We start from the raw sequence: 17,248 nt of genomic DNA, 5'->3' as shown, positions 1-17,248 counted from the left end.
GAGCTGAGCACTAAATCAGATAAAAAGTCTGAGAAATCAGAGAGAAACTCTGTGTAAGGCCCAGGTGGACGATAGATGATAACAAGTAAGACTGGTTTCTGAGTTTTACAGCTGGGGTGGACGAGGCTAAGCATCAGGCTTTCAAATGAATTAAAAGTCTGTCTTGGTCTTTCGCTAATTAATAGGCTGGTGTGAAAAATTGCTGCCACACCGCCCCCTCGGCCTGTGCTTCGGGATTTCTGGTAGTTAGAATGACTCGGGGGTGTTGATTCATTTAAACTAACATACTCATCCTGCTGCAACCAGGTTTCTGTAAGGCAGAGTAAATTGATTTGTTGATCAATTATTAAGTCATGTACTAACAGAGACTTGGAGGAGAGAGACCTAATATTTAATAATCCACATTTCACTGTTTTACTCTTTGGTTCAGATGTGGATACTGTATTGTTCTTTCTTTGTGACTTTTTATGTTTAAGTTGTTTGTTGCTGGTTTTTAGTTTGTTTTTTGTCTGTTTGGGAGCTGACACAGTCTCTATGGAGATGGGTTTTTGGGGGGGTAGCAGGAGGAGAGAAGCTGCAGAGAGGCGTGTAAGACTGCAACTCTGCTTCCTGGTCCCAACTCTGGATAGTCATATTTTGGGGGGTTTAATAAATTGGTCCATATTTCTAGAAATGAGAGCTGCTCCGTCCAAAGTGGGATGGATGCCGTCTCTCCTAACAAGACCAGGTTTCCTCCAGAAGGTTTGCCAATTATCTATGAAGCCCACATCGTTTCTGGGACACCACTCAGACAGCCAGCAATTTAAGGAGAACATGCGGCTAAACATGTCACTCCTGGTCTGATTGGGGAGGGGACCAGAGAAAACTACAGAGTCCGACATTGTTTTGGCAAAGTTACACACCGATTCAATATTGATTTTAGTGACCTCCAATTGGCGTAACCGGGTGTCATTACTGCCGACGTGAATTATGATCTTACTGTATTTACGTTTACCCTTAGCCAGCAGTTTTAAATTTCCTTCAATGTCGCCTGCTCTGGCCCCTGGAAGACAATTGACTATGGTTGCCGGTGTCTCTAGCTTCACATGTCTGAGAACAGAATCACCAATTACCAGAGTTTGACCCCCGGCGGGTGTGTCGCCGAGTGGGGAAAAACGGTTAGACACATGAACAGGTTGGTGGTGTACCTGGGGCTTCAGTTTAAGACTATGCTTCCTCCTCACCGTCACCCAGCCGCCCTCTTTCCCCAGCTGCTTGGGGTCTGCCGGGGAACAGCTAGCGGGGCCTACGCTATCTTCAGCTGCACCAGCTACAGGGGCCTGGCTAGCTACAGGTGAATGAAGGGTGCGAAGCCGAGTCTCCAATTCAGTAATCCTGGCCTCCAGAGCTGCAAATATGCTACATTTGTTACAGGTATCATTACTGCTAAAGGAGGCCGAGGAGTAACTAAACATCTGACACAATGAGCAGGAAAGTGCAGGAGGGACAGGTGAAGTAGCCATGGTGCTAACGAGTCGGCTACGAGCTAAGCTAAGCTAGCGAAACAGTAAAGAGACAGTGAGTGAATACTTTGGCTATAAATTAGGTAGTGAGTACACAGAAAGGGTGATTCAGATGAAGCACGTTAAGATTATACTATGAAAAAGGGATGTATCAAAAGATTTAAATTAAATTGCTAAGCAGAAAAGCTACTCAGAAACACCACTGTGTTTGAGCAGGAACAGGAAGTGATACTCTACCACAGAGCGAGCGAACACCAAGTGACAGCGCCACTGTCTGTTATAGAGAACAGACTGTGAGACTCTTTCAGGGTAAAGGGAGAGAAGTAGACAAGACTAGACAGAGACATGAGAAAGCCAAGCAGGAAAGATAAGGGAAGGGAGAGGGAGAAAGTGCGACCGCCTTCGTCAAGAGCCAGAGAGAGAGACTGACTGATTGGCTGTAAAAGCTTCATGTTTAGCAAACTAATGTTTAACTGGGATTTCTGCTTTTGTTACAAAGTAAACTTGTGCAGATGAAATCTCTCCTGAGCTTTGACTTTAGGAATGAGGAAATGACTCGGAGTGTCAGTCAGCTGTAGATCAGTTTACAATCTTAACCATGAAAGAAAGAACAGCTAACAGATGTGTGCTCCTCACATCTGTATGAATCCTGTGTATGAGTGAATCTGTGACGGAACTGTAATAGTGTTAAAAAGTAAATGTGACAAGGACATGAATGAAAAACAAATTGTGATTAATGGTGAAGAATGAGAAGAGGAAGCTGACACTCAGCTGTCATGCTGCTAATGTTTCTCAGGACCTGCTGTACGTACATTTACAGTAAAGAAACTGGAAATCATTGTGGAGCTGAGCCCGAGGATTTCTGATGATCAGGTTTATATAGTGGATTGTCATTTATGCTTAGAAATGTTTACTCATATATGCTTAGTTTTATAATTAGTTGTAGATTGATAGAGGTTTGATCCTTAGTAGTCTGTAAAGACTCTGTGTGCCTCTCAGAGTGCTCTGGCATGCACACACAACTTAAGGTCAGGAGAGAGGTTATATCTTCTCTTATTGATTTATGGTATAGGAGGACACCTACTCTGTATCTGGTTAACTATAAGAGCCTTTTGTTCAGATGGACCGCTAGACTCCTGGCACCAGCTTTGGGGAGTCTTCACAGGGTCACATCTTGACTATAGGGAACCTGGCTGAGAGTCTGACGGAGGTCAGGTCTCCCTCATGCATGAGTAACACAAAGAACTTCGCCTGCTTGTGTCTTGCTTTGCTGTGTACTTAAATTGTCTCGTTCCAGCGGTGGGCCTGTGCTAGACAGACCCATCAGACACTGGAAATCTTTTTTGTGGAGCCTAGCCCGAGAATTTGTGATGATCAACAATAATCTGCTGCAGTTGAATCACAACCATGTTTAAATCGGTTGATGTAGAAGGATCATATTCTGACTTTAGACTCTAATCATTAGAAAATGCTGCAGTTCTACAAGTTCCAATGTGGTTAGAGGAACCCTGGGACATGTTGAACAATAATACGATGGAGTTTCGTCATAAGCACTTGGTTTGATTATTGTGGGAAATCTCCAAATATGGCTGACTTTAAACATCAGCTTATCCTGCTGATCCAAGTCCAACACTGATTTTGTAAAATGATGTTTGTCAATCATTTTGTTTGGTTTCTGAGGAAAATGATTCAATAACTCGCTGCTAATACACAACATTTCATCATATTTCCTCTTGTTGTGTTTGTTTGAAGCTGCTTCCTGTTGGCTTCAACTGTTTGGAGTTTCCATTTTCTAAACTTCTACATTCTGAACCTTCTTCAGCTCTGAACAGATGATGAAACACTGAATGATTTCAAGCTCACACTTTGTCTAATAAACTTACATCTTTCATTCTTTATACAGATTGAAGGGCTGTGGTTTGTCAAAGATCAGCTGTGATTATCTGGCAGCAGCACTGAAGTCCAACCCCTCCCATCTGAGAGAGCTGCACTTGACCTACAACAACCAGCAGGATTCAGGAGTGAAGCAGCTGTGTGGCTTTCTAGAGAGTCCAGAATGTGCACTTGAAACTCTGAGGTGAGTGAGGAATGAATTTTATAAACCAGACTGTGAAGATCAAAGCTGCATTAGATAGCTTACATGAATGAATGAGTGGACATTTTTATGAATTTTGTTAGTTTCTATCATTTTTTTGTGTAATGAAGCTAATAAGATGCTGACCAATAGGTTTTAGTTAAAGATTGTAATGACAAAAAAATACCCGCTATGTTTTTTTTTCTGAACAAAACAGTGGAGTTTACAGCAGGAAGAATGGCAAAAACTGCGTTTTCTATGGACAGCGTTAGCAAACACTCTCCTCTTGCGAGTGAAAAGCAAAAGAAAAAAACACCCCTTCCCTATTGGTGTTAGAACATATCAGCCATTAAAAAAAATTATATGGCAACACTTGGGTGTTTAGGGCGAAGGGGAAGTTTTAGGAGTGACCCGACGGAAAGCAGGCGAGCAAAAGAAAGAGCGAGTTTTCATATGTGAGACATTAGTGACGTTTAGCGTGTTTGGAGGCTGTAGTTAGTTTGTTGTGTAGTTATTGTTTTGTATTTTGTGTCAGTTAGACTGCTGAATGTAACAGTTGCTCAAAAGCCACCAAAGGCAGATTCCAGTGTAAACGCTGTTCCCACATGGAAAACTGGACTGATGCACCTCCTGCTTTCAGACCTGCAGGGTTTAGGCCTGTGCTGTTCTCCTCTGTCTTATACTGAACACAAATAATTTTTTGGGACTGGCACAAATAATTTGTGTGCCTTCTTATTTGACGCAGCACACCTGATTGTTCTGTAAATAGATTTAATTGGTTATAAAAAAAAAAACCCATTCATAAGTTACATTTCAACTTATGAAAATGATTTGTTAAACATGTTTGTGGGTTTTACAGTAAAAAATATAACATTTTTCTACTCGGATTTTGAATTTTTTGTCTGAACTTAGATCAATTGTGCTAATATAGTATGCCAGAATGGAAAAAATAACTCAAATTTCAGATATTTGAGGTTGTGCTGAAAATAATGATACCAAACAAGGCAAGATAAACAGTTTTTAAAGGTGAAATATAGAGCTAAAATCAAAAGTAGTCAAAATGGCCAATTATACCCTGGACCCCAGAGCACTAGTGCTAACCACTTTTCCCAATTTCAGCCCAAATCCTGCATCTTCCTGTTTCTGACTCCAGGCCAGCTCCACTAACACTTTCTCATCAGACACTGCCACCTAGTGGAGGAAGTCTTAGTTCCATTTGAAGCTTCAGATTACAGTTAGCTCCTTTACAAAGACGTGGAGGTGGTGGGGCCACAGCACCATCATCACTGAGTGCTATAGGACACTTAACCTTTGTTTCCATATGCTGGGAACTTCCTGTTGTTCCAAGGAGGACTGGAAAATGTGTGAAAATCTCCCAGTCAGTTCCTCACAGCACACTTCAATCATTTCCCTCCCACAGCATCAGGACCAGGGCTTTTTCTGTCTTTGGTCCCACTAAGAGATTTCCACACAAACAGCTCATCAGTGGGACTCTCAGAGCTACCAGCCCTTTGCTACAATCACAAAGCTCTTCATTGAAATCAATGATATCAAAGCTGGAATCCAATGAGTCCAAGTCTTCTGCTGATTCAGCATCACATTCATCTTTGGTCATTTCATCTTTCATTCTTTATACAGATTAAGAAGCTGTGGTTTGTCAGAGATCAGCTGTGATCATCTGGCAGCAGCACTGAAGTCCAACCCCTCCCATCTGAGAGAGCTGGACCTGAGTGGAAACTACCTGAAGGATCCAGATGTGAAGCAGCTGTGTGATCTTCAGCAGAGTCCAGACTACAGACTGGAGTATCTGCTGTAAGTAGAGTGATGGAGTGAGTGGGTGGTGCTGTCAGCAGTATTGTACTAAACACAGTCAGTATGAAACAAAGATCCAGTGTTTCCTGTAAAGCTGCAGTTTCTCAGTGAAGCTGTGAGAGGAGAATGGTGACAGGCTTCAGGATTGGACACAAACACTTCCTGTTTCTGACCTTTATGGTCACCATAGTAACGGCTGACACACTCTGATCAAACGCTGTCAACAGCCAATCAGCTCTCTGAACAAAGCAGCACGCAGACCAATGACTGCATTCATTTCCAAGTTTAAAGCAGTGAAGAACACAGTCTGTAGGTGAGGAAGACTTTAGTGAGAGCAGATGTTTGGATGGAATTCCTCCAGTTAACAGCTGGAACCGTCCATCTGGATTGTTGGGCTTGTTGTTGGGGTTCCTACAGAGCTCAGCGTGGACACACCAAGCTTCTTCTAATGAATGAAAGTCCAAACTCAAACTAGGAGGGAAAAACATTTTCATCAACTTCAATAAGAATCCAAAGATTAGAAAAAGTGAAGCAACAATGAGTCCTAGTACAGTCCCAGCACTGAAGTCCCTGCTGCTCTTTATACTGGATGTGCTGCATCACTGACTGACAGCTGATGAAGAGTCTCTGGAAACACGTTTATCTCCTCTGCTCTTCCTCCTTCTCTCTGCAGGTGGTGGATACGATGGTGAACAGGAGGGTGTGTGTGCTGAGAGAGGAGGCGCTGTGTCCTGATGATCCAGAGAGGTTGAAGCAGCAGCAGCTTGTGTGTAGAGACGCTCTGACTGGGCCATGTTACTGGGAGGTGGAGAGGAGAGCTTCATCCAGCAGTGACTGACAGAGGAATGAAGTGTAGATGACTGTCAGTGCTGCAGAGTGAACTGCTCTGAGAACAGCTCCACTGTCAGACACAATGTAGAGTCCAGCATCATCCCTGTGTGTCCCTCTGGATCTGACAGAGGATCATCAGTGTATCTGGACTGCTCTGCTGCTGCTCTGTCCTTCTACAGTCTCTGCACAGTCTCTGGGTAATCTGGACTCAGAACCTTCTGGATCTTCTTCAGCTCATTCTTCACAAAAGTGATGATGTTGTCCTCCAGCAGACAAACATCTCTGAATATATTTGATATATACTATAGATGTACTGTAGAGTTAGATATTGCAGTTTGTCTCTTGTAAATACAGTCTGTGACCAGCTGTGAGGTGAAATATCTTTCTAGGAACACTAACACTTCTGTTAGTTTTTCATATATTTACAGAACATTAATATTGATCTCACCTGTCTCACCTCTTTCATTTCTATAGAGCAGTCGATCAGGTAAAAATGATTCAGTACATGAAAAAAGTGAAAATCTGCTCACAGGTGGACCTTTTCATGCTTTTATTCATAACAGGACCAGTGATGGGAATAATGGCATTAGAAGTAACGGCGTTACTTTTTTCAGTAAGAAGTAGTTGTTATATCTTCACTGCGGGTTACTAGTATAACAATGATTCTCGGACCACGACGTAACTTTAAGTATTTATTATAGCGGCATAACTTCCAGCGCAGGGCTAGTCCTAATAACAACAACAAAACCACATTTCCCATCATGCACCTGGTGCATGGCCACTACGGGTCCTGTTATAACCCAAAATACACAACATCTCCTCCCCTCTTACAAAGGATGTACTACAGAATAAACAGGTGATCTACTCAAAAACTTCTGTCTTCGCTGGAACATGACAGTAATAGCATCACAAACATTTCACCTGTCCCTTTTCCTTAATTCACTGTATGGTTACAACAACAACTCTTTTTAATTGCTAACTTGGGAGTGAGGGTAGACTACCCCAGCCTCCCCCATGACCCATGGGGATTATTCTGCCCCGTTCACTTGGGTCAGGTACTATCTAATAACTCAGACGAACAGGAGGCCGCCGCTCTCTGTTGGGGTATCGGCGGTCTGTGGTAACGTCAGTCTGTGTGCTCTCTTGTGGAGCCCTTGTTTCTGGCACTGAAGATGTCTCAGTCTCTTTTGCAGTCTCATTTACAGTGGGAACCACTTTTCCTGACTTGGTGGGGTTCTCTACTTGCATGTGTGGATGGACTGCCGAGTCGATGAGTGCATTTTTAAGATCTTCAAAAGACCTTTCTGCAGACACCGGTGCGGTCTGTAGTAGCTGATCCACGTGCCTTCTCCACACTCCATCGGCAACCTGTACTGTATATGAAACTGGTCCAGTTTGTGCGATGACAGTTGCAGGAACCCACTTGTGTTCTCCTCGGTAGTTCCTGGCCAGCACTGACTCACCGGGGCTGAAGACTCTGTCCTTGACCTGTTGGCCCCTGTACATAATTTGTTTCTCTTGTTGTTTTTGCACAGTGTCCTTCACAGTTGAGGGTTTCAAAAGATCAAAGGCAGTGCGCAGATCTCTCTTGAACATTGCGTTGGCAGGCGATGTCTTCGTGGTTGCATGTGGACTATTCCGGTAGTTAAGCAGAAACTTGTGCAGTCTCTGATGCAGTGTTCCTTGGCCTTGCGATGTTTTCAGTGCATGTTTCATTGTCTGAACGAACCTTTCTGCAAGACCATTCGTTGCAGGATGGTATGGAGCTGATGTAATGTGCTGCACTCCATTAGCCTGCAGGAAAGCCTCCATTTCCTGTGAAACCAGTTGAGGTCCATTGTCAGAGACTATCTGTGTAGGAGATCCAAACCTACTGAACATTTCTCCTAGTGCTTCTATGGTCTTCTCAGTGGTGGTTGATTTCATGATGGTCACTTCAGGCCATTTACTGTGTGCATCAACAGCTACAAGAAACATTTTGTCCTCGTATGGACCTGCAAAGTCAATGTGCACACGATGCCATGGCTCCTGTGGGAACTCCCAGGGATGGAGAGGAGCAAGTGGTGGGTTGTTCCGGACCTTATGACACGATGAACAGTTTTTAGCAATCTCCTCAATCTGTTTGTCCATATTTGGCCACCAAAAATAGCTTCTCGCTATTTCTTTCATTCTCACTATTCCACTGTGTCCTGCATGAAGTTGCTTCAACAGTTTTGTTTGAAGTGACAGGGGAATAATGACTCTCCTCCCCCAGAGCAAACAACCCGCCTGAACAGAAAGCTCCGCCCGCTTTCCCAGGAAGGCCTTCAAGTCTACATCCTCACCTGCAGGAAGACCCTTAATGATCCAGTCCATCACTGCTGACAACACAGGGTCATTTCTGGACGCCTTTTTCACCTGCACAGCCGAAACCGGTGCTGTCTCTACCTCCCTGAAGTAGAGGATCTCAACAGTGTCAGAGACGGGTTTTCTAACAGGGAGAGGTAACCTGGACAACCCATCTGCATTGCAATGAGACTCCGATTTGCGATACTTGATGTCATAAGAATGTCCTGACAAAATCAACGCCCACCTCTGGAGACGAGAAGCAGCAAGAGATGGAATTCCCGTGTAGGGTCCCAGAATGGTTGTGAGAGGTCGATGGTCAGTTAACAGTGTAAACTTCCTACCATACAAGTACTGGTGAAATTTCCGAACACCAAATACAATGCTCAGAGCCTCTCGTTCCAGCTGAGCATAGTTGGTCTCTGCCATGTTTAATGTCCTTGATGCGAATGCAATTGGCCTTTCTTCGCCGTTTGGGAGAATGTGGGAAATCACTGCCCCTACCCCATAGGGAGAAGCATCACAGGCAAGCTGAATTGGGAACTTAGGATTGAAGTGGGTTAGCACCTCAGATGCAGTCAGTGAATCCTTTGCCTTTTGAAAGGCCTCTTGACAGCTTGCTGTCCACTTCCATGCTTCCTCCTTGCGTAGCAGGTTATGCAGTGGTTTCAGGAGTGATGCCAAGTTGGGTATGAACCGTCCATAGTAGTTCAACAGTCCTAAGAAAGACTTTAACTGGCTGACATTTTGCGGTGGGGGTGCATCCATAATTGCTGTGATCTTCGAAGGCGCCGTGTGTAGCCCATTTGCATCAATCACGTGCCCTAGATATTCCACAGATGACTGGAAAAAGTCACATTTCTCCTTACGGACTCTCAATCCGTATTCCTTCAGTCTCTGAAGGGTCGCATCCAGGTTGCGCAGATGTTCTTCATCATCTGCTCCTGTACACAGGATATCATCCAAGTAACACTGCACAACAGGTAATCCGCTCAGGATTTGATCAATCGCTCGCTGAAACAATGCTGGAGCTGATGTGATGCCAAAAGGCAACCTGCAGTATCTGAAAAGTCCCTTATGTGTGTTGATAGTCAACATTTCACGTGACTGCTCTTCAACGTGCATTTGCAGGTAAGCCTGGTTGAGATCTATTTTGCTGAACTTTTGTCCCCCACTCAGACCAGCAAATAAGTCATCAATCAGAGGGAGGGGATACTGCTCTGCAGTTAATACAGGATTCACGGATACCTTGAAGTCTCCGCAGATCCGGATTCCTCCGTCCTTTTTAGGAACTGGGACGATAGGCGTGGCCCACTCGCTGGTTGTAACCGGCTCCAGAACACCATCCTTAACCAATGCGTCTAAGTTAGACTCCACCTTGGGCCGAATGGCGTACGGCACAGGTCTAGCCTTCATAAAGACTGGTTTGCTGTCAGGTTTGAGATGCAGCTTCACTGTAATTTTTTTCATGCTGCCCAGTTCCTCACGAAAAACCTCTTTGTGCTTTCCCAGTATGGCCTGCAGCTGAGAGGAACCATGCGACAGCTTTCTCACTTCTTGCCAGTTGAGTCTGATTGCTTTGAGCCACACACGTCCCATTATAGCAGGGCAGTTCCTCTGCGTAACATACACAGGCAGCTTAGCAGTTTGGTCATTGCATTGAACAGTCACCTCTGTCATTCCTTTCATAGGCACTCGATGTCCAGTATATCCTTTAAATACTGTGTCGGAGGGTTTGAGTGGAAGGTGCTTCAGACACTTCCTGTAGACATTATATGACACTAATGATGCTTTTGAACCTGTGTCAATCTGCATTTTCACAACATGTCCTTCCAGTCTGGGCTTGACCCAAAAACCGTCTGAGGTTTCATCCACATTCAGTATTCGCACAGTATTTATTGCAGACAACACTTCTTCATCCGAGGAATCACTTGCTCTGTCCTCATGAAGCTTAACTGTGCGAACATGTCTTTCCTTTTTGAATTTTGCATTCCACTTTTTATTTCCAGTCTTTGAGCCCTTATCCTTGCTCTTTTTGTTCCTGCATGCCCGTGCTACATGGCCTTTTTTCCCACAGTTGTTGCAATCCGTTTCCTTGCACCAGCAGTCACTAGCAAGGTGTCCTAACTTGCCACAGCGGAAACATGGTCCTTGTGCATTTGCTTTACCACTGTCAAGTTTGTGCACTCTGTCTGTAGCATGCAGAGCATGGGCTTCTTTCGACGCCATTTCCATGGTCACACTGATATTAATTGCCTTCTCAAGAGTCAAGTCGCTTTCCGTGAGTAATTTCTTCTGTGCAGCTTCATTTCTTAAACCACACACGAGTCTGTCTCTTAATGTGTCATTTAAAACATCTTTAAACTCACAGTGTTCAGCTAATTTGCGTAACGATGCAACGAACATTGTGACAGACTCACCCTCTTCTTGGTTTCGCTTATGAAACCTGAACCGTTCAGCGATCACGAGGGGCTTGGGCGAAAAATGTTTGGTCAGTGTGTCCACAATCTCTGTGAAACTTTTATTGCCTGGCTTTGCTGGCTGCAGCAGGCTCCTTAGCAGGTTAAAAGTCTTTGGGCCTATCACACTCAAAAAAATGGGCACCAATTTATCATCCTGTATGTCATTAGCCGCAACAAAATATCCAAAACGCTCCGTATATGAGCTCCATTGCTCCGTGCTTTCGTCGAAGGGACCGATAGAGCCAATAACTCCAGCCATTACTCGGCTCCTGGTTGAATGGCACTCTTCCCCTCACAACTGTTCCTTTTCGTAACGTCTCTCTTATTTATTTATTTTTTTTGCGCCACTCACGGAGTTTTTCCCTCGACGTCTTTTCCGCTGTTCACTCCTCCCGGTTTCGCTGAAAAAATCGGCATCCACCGCCGCACACCGGGTGTCTCGTCCTCACACCGGCGCCGTCTAACACCGGGCCAGCTCGAGGCATCGGCAGGAAAAAAAAACAGTGCAAAACTCCGTATTGTCGCGGACTGCAGCGCCGGTCCAGTCGTCCTCGTCGCCACTTTTTGTTATATCTTCACTGCGGGTTACTAGTATAACAATGATTCTCGGACCACGACGTAACTTTAAGTATTTATTATAGCGGCATAACTTCCAGCGCAGGGCTAGTCCTAATAACAACAACAAAACCACATTTCCCATCATGCACCTGGTGCATGGCCACTACGGGTCCTGTTATAACCCAAAATACACAACAGTAGTAATTGGATTACTTTTATTGTTACAACGCCTTTACCGTTACCAACAAGAAAATGCCGTGCAGACACATTGCTATTTTTAACACAGACAGTTGAAGCTGATTTCAGCTTACCAGGAGCTAGGGGGGGGCGAAACAATTGCGTGAGTGCTGCTGATTGGCTGTGGAAGAATAAAGTAGTCATGGTAAACCAATCACATGACCACTTTAAGATGACATAGCAACAAGATGCTATATACCAGTTTTAAAATTGTGTTGATAGGCCACTTAAGACCAGAGTCATGGTTTAAAAAAAGAAAAAGAAAAAAAAAAACAGTGTTTTTTCCTGAATGCTATCGTCTCCTTTGGCTGTTTAAGGACTAGCAAGCACTCTTTGCTTATGACCTGAAAACTTCCAAAACAAAAAACACCCCTTTCGTGTTGGTGTAAAAAAAATGATATGGCAACATGGCATGTGTTTGTTTGGGGGGGGGGGGGAGTTTTAGGAGTGATGGTGGAGAGAGAGAGAGAGAGAGAGAGAAAGAGAGCAGAAGAGAGAGAGAGCGAGTTTTGAGATGTGAGAGATATGTGACGTTCAGTGTGTTTGGAGTGTGTAGTTAATGTGTAGTGTAGTTTATAGTTTTGTTGCGTGTCAGGCCAATGAGACGACTGTTGAATGTCACAGTTTTGCCAAAAAGGCAGATGGCAGTGTAAACGCTGTCTCCAGGGAAAACAGGAGGAGTGAGTGGACAGAAATGATTTTTTAAAATGGCACAAATAATTTGTGTGGCATCTTATTTGATGCAGAACACCTGATTGTTCTGTAAATAGTTCGAAATGGTTATTTAAAAAAGTCAAATAGCTGCAAAATAACTTGTTGTTTGCAAAACTTGTGCATAGGATTTTAAATTTTACAATTTATATTTGCATTTTAAGTTATGAGATATGATTCAATAAACATGTTTGTGGTTGTCACAGTAAAAAATATAACTTTCTCTACTCTGATTTTGTTCTTTGACTGATTTTAGATAAATTGTGTTAATACAGTATGTCAAAATGGAAAAAAAAAACAGTAAATTCATATGTGAGGTTGTGCTGAAAAGAATGATACCAAACAAGGCAAAGGAAATAGCTTTTAAAGGTGAAATTTAGAGGAAACATCAAAAGTAGTTAAAAACAGCCAATTATACCCTGGTTAAACATAAACAAGTAACACAATAGTTACTTCTCCTAGTATTTAGTTACTTTTATAATATTGTTACTCAGTTACTTCTTTGAAGAAGTCACTATAACTAAATACTTTTTCAAAGTAACTTGCTGTAAGCCTAACTGAAGAGAACACGTGATCTAACACTGGTTGCTGTGCTGCATTTCTTCAATCATTTACATAACAGAGACATCTAGTGGTTCAGACGGAGAACTGCAGTTTCAGTTTTCAATTTTATTTGTCATATGCAAGTTGGCACAGGGTCAACATTACAATGAAATGTATTTGACGAGCAGAAGACAGTCACTCAGCAGAATGGTACAGTAGAAGAAAAATAAATAAATAAAATAGTAAATAAATTGAAAAATAGTAAAGAGCAAAATATTAATAAGGTGTAGTAAAAGAAAAAAGATTTTCAGTTAACTGACTAAATATATATATCCATCCATCTTCATCCACTTTATCTGGGGCCGGGTCGCGGGGGCAGCAGCCTAAGTAGAGAAGCCCAGACCTCCCTCTCCCCAGCCGCCACCTACAGCTTATCCGGGGGAACACCAAGGCGCTCCCAGGCCAGCCAAGAGATATAATCTCTCCAGCGTGTCCTGGGTCTGCCCCGGGGCCTCCTCCCAGTGGGACATGCCTGGAACACCTCACCAAAGAGGCATCCTTGTCAGATGCCCGAACCACCTCAGCTGGCTCCTTTCGATGTGGAGGAGCAGCGGCTCTACTCTGAGCCCCTCCCGGATGGCCGAACTTCTCACCCTATCTCTAAGGGAGAGGCCAGCCACCCTTCGGAGGAAGCTCATTTTCGCCGCTTGTATCCGCGATCTCGTTCTTTCGGTCACTACCCACAGCTCGTGGCCATAGGTGAGGGTAGGGACGTAGATCGACCGGTAAATTGAGAGCTTTGCTTTTACACTCAGCTCCCTCTTCACCATGATGGACCGGTACAGTGGCCACATCACTGAACTTGAAGCTCTCCACCCTTTCTACCTCCTCCATCAATGTAGAGGGTGGAGTACTCAGATGGCTTTGTTCTGCTGAAGTCGATTATCATGTCCTTGGTCTTGGCTGTGTTCAGATGCAGGTTGTTGTCGTCACACCATTGCTTCAGATGCTGAACCTCCTCTCTGTAGCTGAATCATCGTTGTTGTCCATCAGTCCTATGATGGTGGTGTCATCAGCACATTTATAATGGTGTTACTGGTGTGGACTGGAGAACAGTCATGGGTGAAAAGTGAGTATAAGAGAGGACTGAGGACACACGTTCAGAGTGAGGGTGGAGGAGGTGTGGCTCCCATCCTGACGTTCTGGGGTGTGTTGCTCAGGAAGTCCAGTATCCAGCTGCACAGTGAGCTGCTGGGTCCTAAGTTGCTGAGTTTATGAACCAGTTTGTGGGCTTGAACTGTGTTGAAGGTAAAGTCCACAAACAGCATTCTCACGTACGTGTTTCCTACTGTCCAGATGTGTGAGGGTTGTGTGAAGAGCTGTAATGATGGCGTCCTCTGTCCACCTGTTTGCCTTCTACAGACTGTAGCAGTGAGAGGTTGAAGATGGTGGTGAAACCTCTGCTAGTTGGTCTGCACATGCTTTAAGCCCTCCACCGGCTGCACCGTCAGCACCAGCTGCTTTCCTGGCATAGACTCTGTCAGTGTGGCTCTGACCTGATGCTGCTCCAGCTGGATGGGGGCGTCGTCCCTCTCTGTAACGCAGGATAGGTGTTGGTGTCACTGTTTTGTTGGTCAAAGCGGGCGAAGAACTGCTTCATGGTGTCAGGTGAGGTGATGTGCGGGAGTTTGTTTGTGTGCGATTGTCCTTGTAGCCAGTGAGTGTCTTGATCCCTGTCACATGTTTCTGGAGTGGTTTGTGTTAAAGTGTTCCTCGATGCGCTGTTTGAATCTGCGTTTGGATTCGTTTGGATCAGACGCCTCTTTGTAGGTTTGTTGGTCTCCTGATCTGAAGGCGCTGCTCTCAGTAGAGCTGCACCTCACTGTTGAGCCATGGCTTCTGCTTTGGGAACACTTTGTCTTTGTTGTTGTTACACTCTCAGTGCAGATGTATGAGAGGACAGCAGATGTGTGGCCCTCCAAGTCTGTTCCTTCTGTGAATACACTCCAGACCATATTGTCCAAACAGTCCTGCAGGGCTGTGGTGGATCCACAGTCTAGTGTGGACTGTGTTACTTCTGGGTCTTAGAGACAAGGTTTGGGTTTCTGAGGATGTTTCTGGGGGATCTAGTTTTGGTTAAGTTATAGTTCATCATCATTTCACTTATTTCTTGGTGTTCACATCTCATTTATTTCCCTTTCCTGATACAGCTGTTAGTTCATGCTGGTTTAAATGAGTCCTAAACTTCATTGTATGTGACATTAAACATCTTAAATGTAACTTTCTGTAGCAAAGAAAGCTGCAGGAGCCCAGGTTTCATCTTCACACACATCAGGAGCAGCTGCTCCATCACAAACACCACAGAAGAAGAACAACACTGGATCAGATTTAATGTAACCGGCTGTTTTTATCTGGATTTATCTGACAGGGACAGAGTTCATGTTCATGGACATCAGGATAAAAACAGAAGATGAAACCTGCCAGATTTGAGCTGCTCATGTGTCGTCCCTGGGCAGGTCACATGACTCTATCCAACACACAAAGACACACAGACACACAAGAAAAGCCAGAGAAACAAAGACAAATCCAAACAATCCATCATACTGAGTTAAAGTGATCACAGGTCTGCTTTGTTGGAGCCTTCAAAGTGTCACATGTGGACTGTTCCTTTATTACTACCACTGAAGGCCACGCCCCTCTGGTCATGTGATCGTGTGGTTTGTAGGAACGCTCCTCTTCCTCAGAGGATCCACCTGTGCTTCCTCTCCTCCACCTGTTACAGTGAGGGAACGTCCTCCATGATGGAGGAGCTGCTGGAAAGTGCTGAGAGTTTCCTCCAGAGTGAGACCTCTGTCACAGTTCAGAGGATCTACGGCAGCAGAGACCTTCATGGACACTAAAAGTCTCAAACACACAACAACAACATCACACTGACTCCACTCTGACATCACTGATCAATAATCAAACAGATCAAACTGATTGATCAGCCATCAGAGGAGTCGGATCAATGGAGCTGCTTCTGTTCCTGATGTTTGATCCTGGACCTGAAGCGTCCCTGCAGAGGAGACACGACAGCTTCACACAGAAACACAATAAAATAATAAGTGAAAGCAGAGAGAACCAAGTGAAAGTGAACAAACAGCTGTAACTGTGAGCAGCACGATTCTCCATCCATGATGTTTCCCTGGCTCCAGGCCACACAGCTGTATCTGTCTGTGGGGCGTTTAAGGGTCAGGCTGAACTGTCCGCTTTTCACACGCTCGTCTTTCTTTCACTCTGTGATGCTGCTCCTGTTTGTCAGGCTTCTCAGGACGGTGCCACCACTCCACCTGAGTGTCCTCAGGCAGCCGGACAGACTCCGCCCCCTCCTCCACCTGACAGTCTGAGAGAACAGCAAACACAGCATGAGGTGTACAGACAGCAGCAGGTTTCAGAGGTGTAGAGAAAGCTGAAGCCGATCAGAGCAGAGGACGGAGGCCACGTCCACACTGATACGTTTTCCTTCTAAAAGCTTCTTTTTCTCTCCGTTTTGGCCTCCACACTGAGACGGCTGATAGGCCGCCTCGGGGAACACCCCCACCTCCACAGGTGCTACTATTGTGCGCTTAGTCCACAGTTAATTAAAAGAATATTGTGCAACAACACTAAAACACACAATATCAGGATCAAACCTGATATTTAAATAAACAAACATATAAATATGACAATAAAATCATGCAGGTAAAACCAACACTATGTACCAATGCACAGTCTGATCAAACTGTGTGACATCAGCATGTTTCAGACAGCTGTGACATTAAAGATCTAATCAAACTAATAATGAATCACTTTGTTTGTGCAGCAGCAGGAAATGTTCAGGAGCTCGTCTCTTCCTTCCAGCTGCTCTGATGGATCAATAAACCTGTGATCATGTTGTAAAGTGAAGGCTGTTTGTTTCTGCACTGTGTGAACTTGACACACACACTGAGTCAGTTTCTGGAGTGGAGCATCCAGCACACAGTCTGACTGCAGCTCTGCTGGACCTGAGCGATCCCTCTGATCTTCTTCTTTCTAATCCTGTCCATCCTGCTCACCTCCAACCAAACTCTCAGCATCTTCAGCTCTGCCACCTGCAGCTCCTCCTGTCTGTGTGCCACCGTCTCCATCACAGCAGGTCTCACTGCCATCTCCTCCTCTTCACTCTTACTGCTCTC

The 17,248-nt window shown here is 44.6% G+C and overlaps 2 protein-coding genes and 1 long non-coding RNA gene across 3 annotated transcripts; 1 reads left to right on the top strand and 2 right to left on the bottom strand.

The window, feature by feature from the left end:
* Positions 1 to 647: 647 nt before the first annotated feature.
* On the bottom strand, positions 648 to 1,502 carry LOC112846396 (uncharacterized; the record flags this gene model as incomplete). Its single annotated transcript, XM_025905896.1, has 1 exon — positions 648 to 1,502. A coding segment is annotated over exon 1 (855 nt), but the record flags the coding sequence as incomplete, so codon positions are not given.
* A 5,356-nt stretch (positions 1,503 to 6,858) lies between these two features.
* LOC112846384 (uncharacterized protein K02A2.6-like) lies at positions 6,859 to 12,215 on the bottom strand. The gene has a single exon (XM_025905851.1). The coding sequence runs from the start codon at positions 11,263 to 11,265 to the stop codon at positions 7,282 to 7,284; it is 3,984 nt and encodes a 1,327-aa protein (XP_025761636.1). The 5' UTR covers positions 11,266 to 12,215; the 3' UTR covers positions 6,859 to 7,281.
* A 1,759-nt stretch (positions 12,216 to 13,974) lies between these two features.
* Positions 13,975 to 15,677, top strand: LOC112846426 (uncharacterized). The gene is made up of 2 exons (XR_003219365.1): positions 13,975 to 14,723; positions 15,484 to 15,677. It is a non-coding gene; the product is annotated as an uncharacterized LOC112846426 (long non-coding RNA).
* Positions 15,678 to 17,248: the final 1,571 nt, after the last annotated feature.

The sequence above is a fragment of the Oreochromis niloticus genome, linkage group LG3 (genome assembly GCF_001858045.2).
Source record: "Oreochromis niloticus isolate F11D_XX linkage group LG3, O_niloticus_UMD_NMBU, whole genome shotgun sequence".
NCBI classification, from domain to species: Eukaryota; Metazoa; Chordata; class Actinopteri; order Cichliformes; family Cichlidae; genus Oreochromis; species Oreochromis niloticus.
This window is presented reverse-complemented; position numbering and strand designations above follow the sequence as displayed.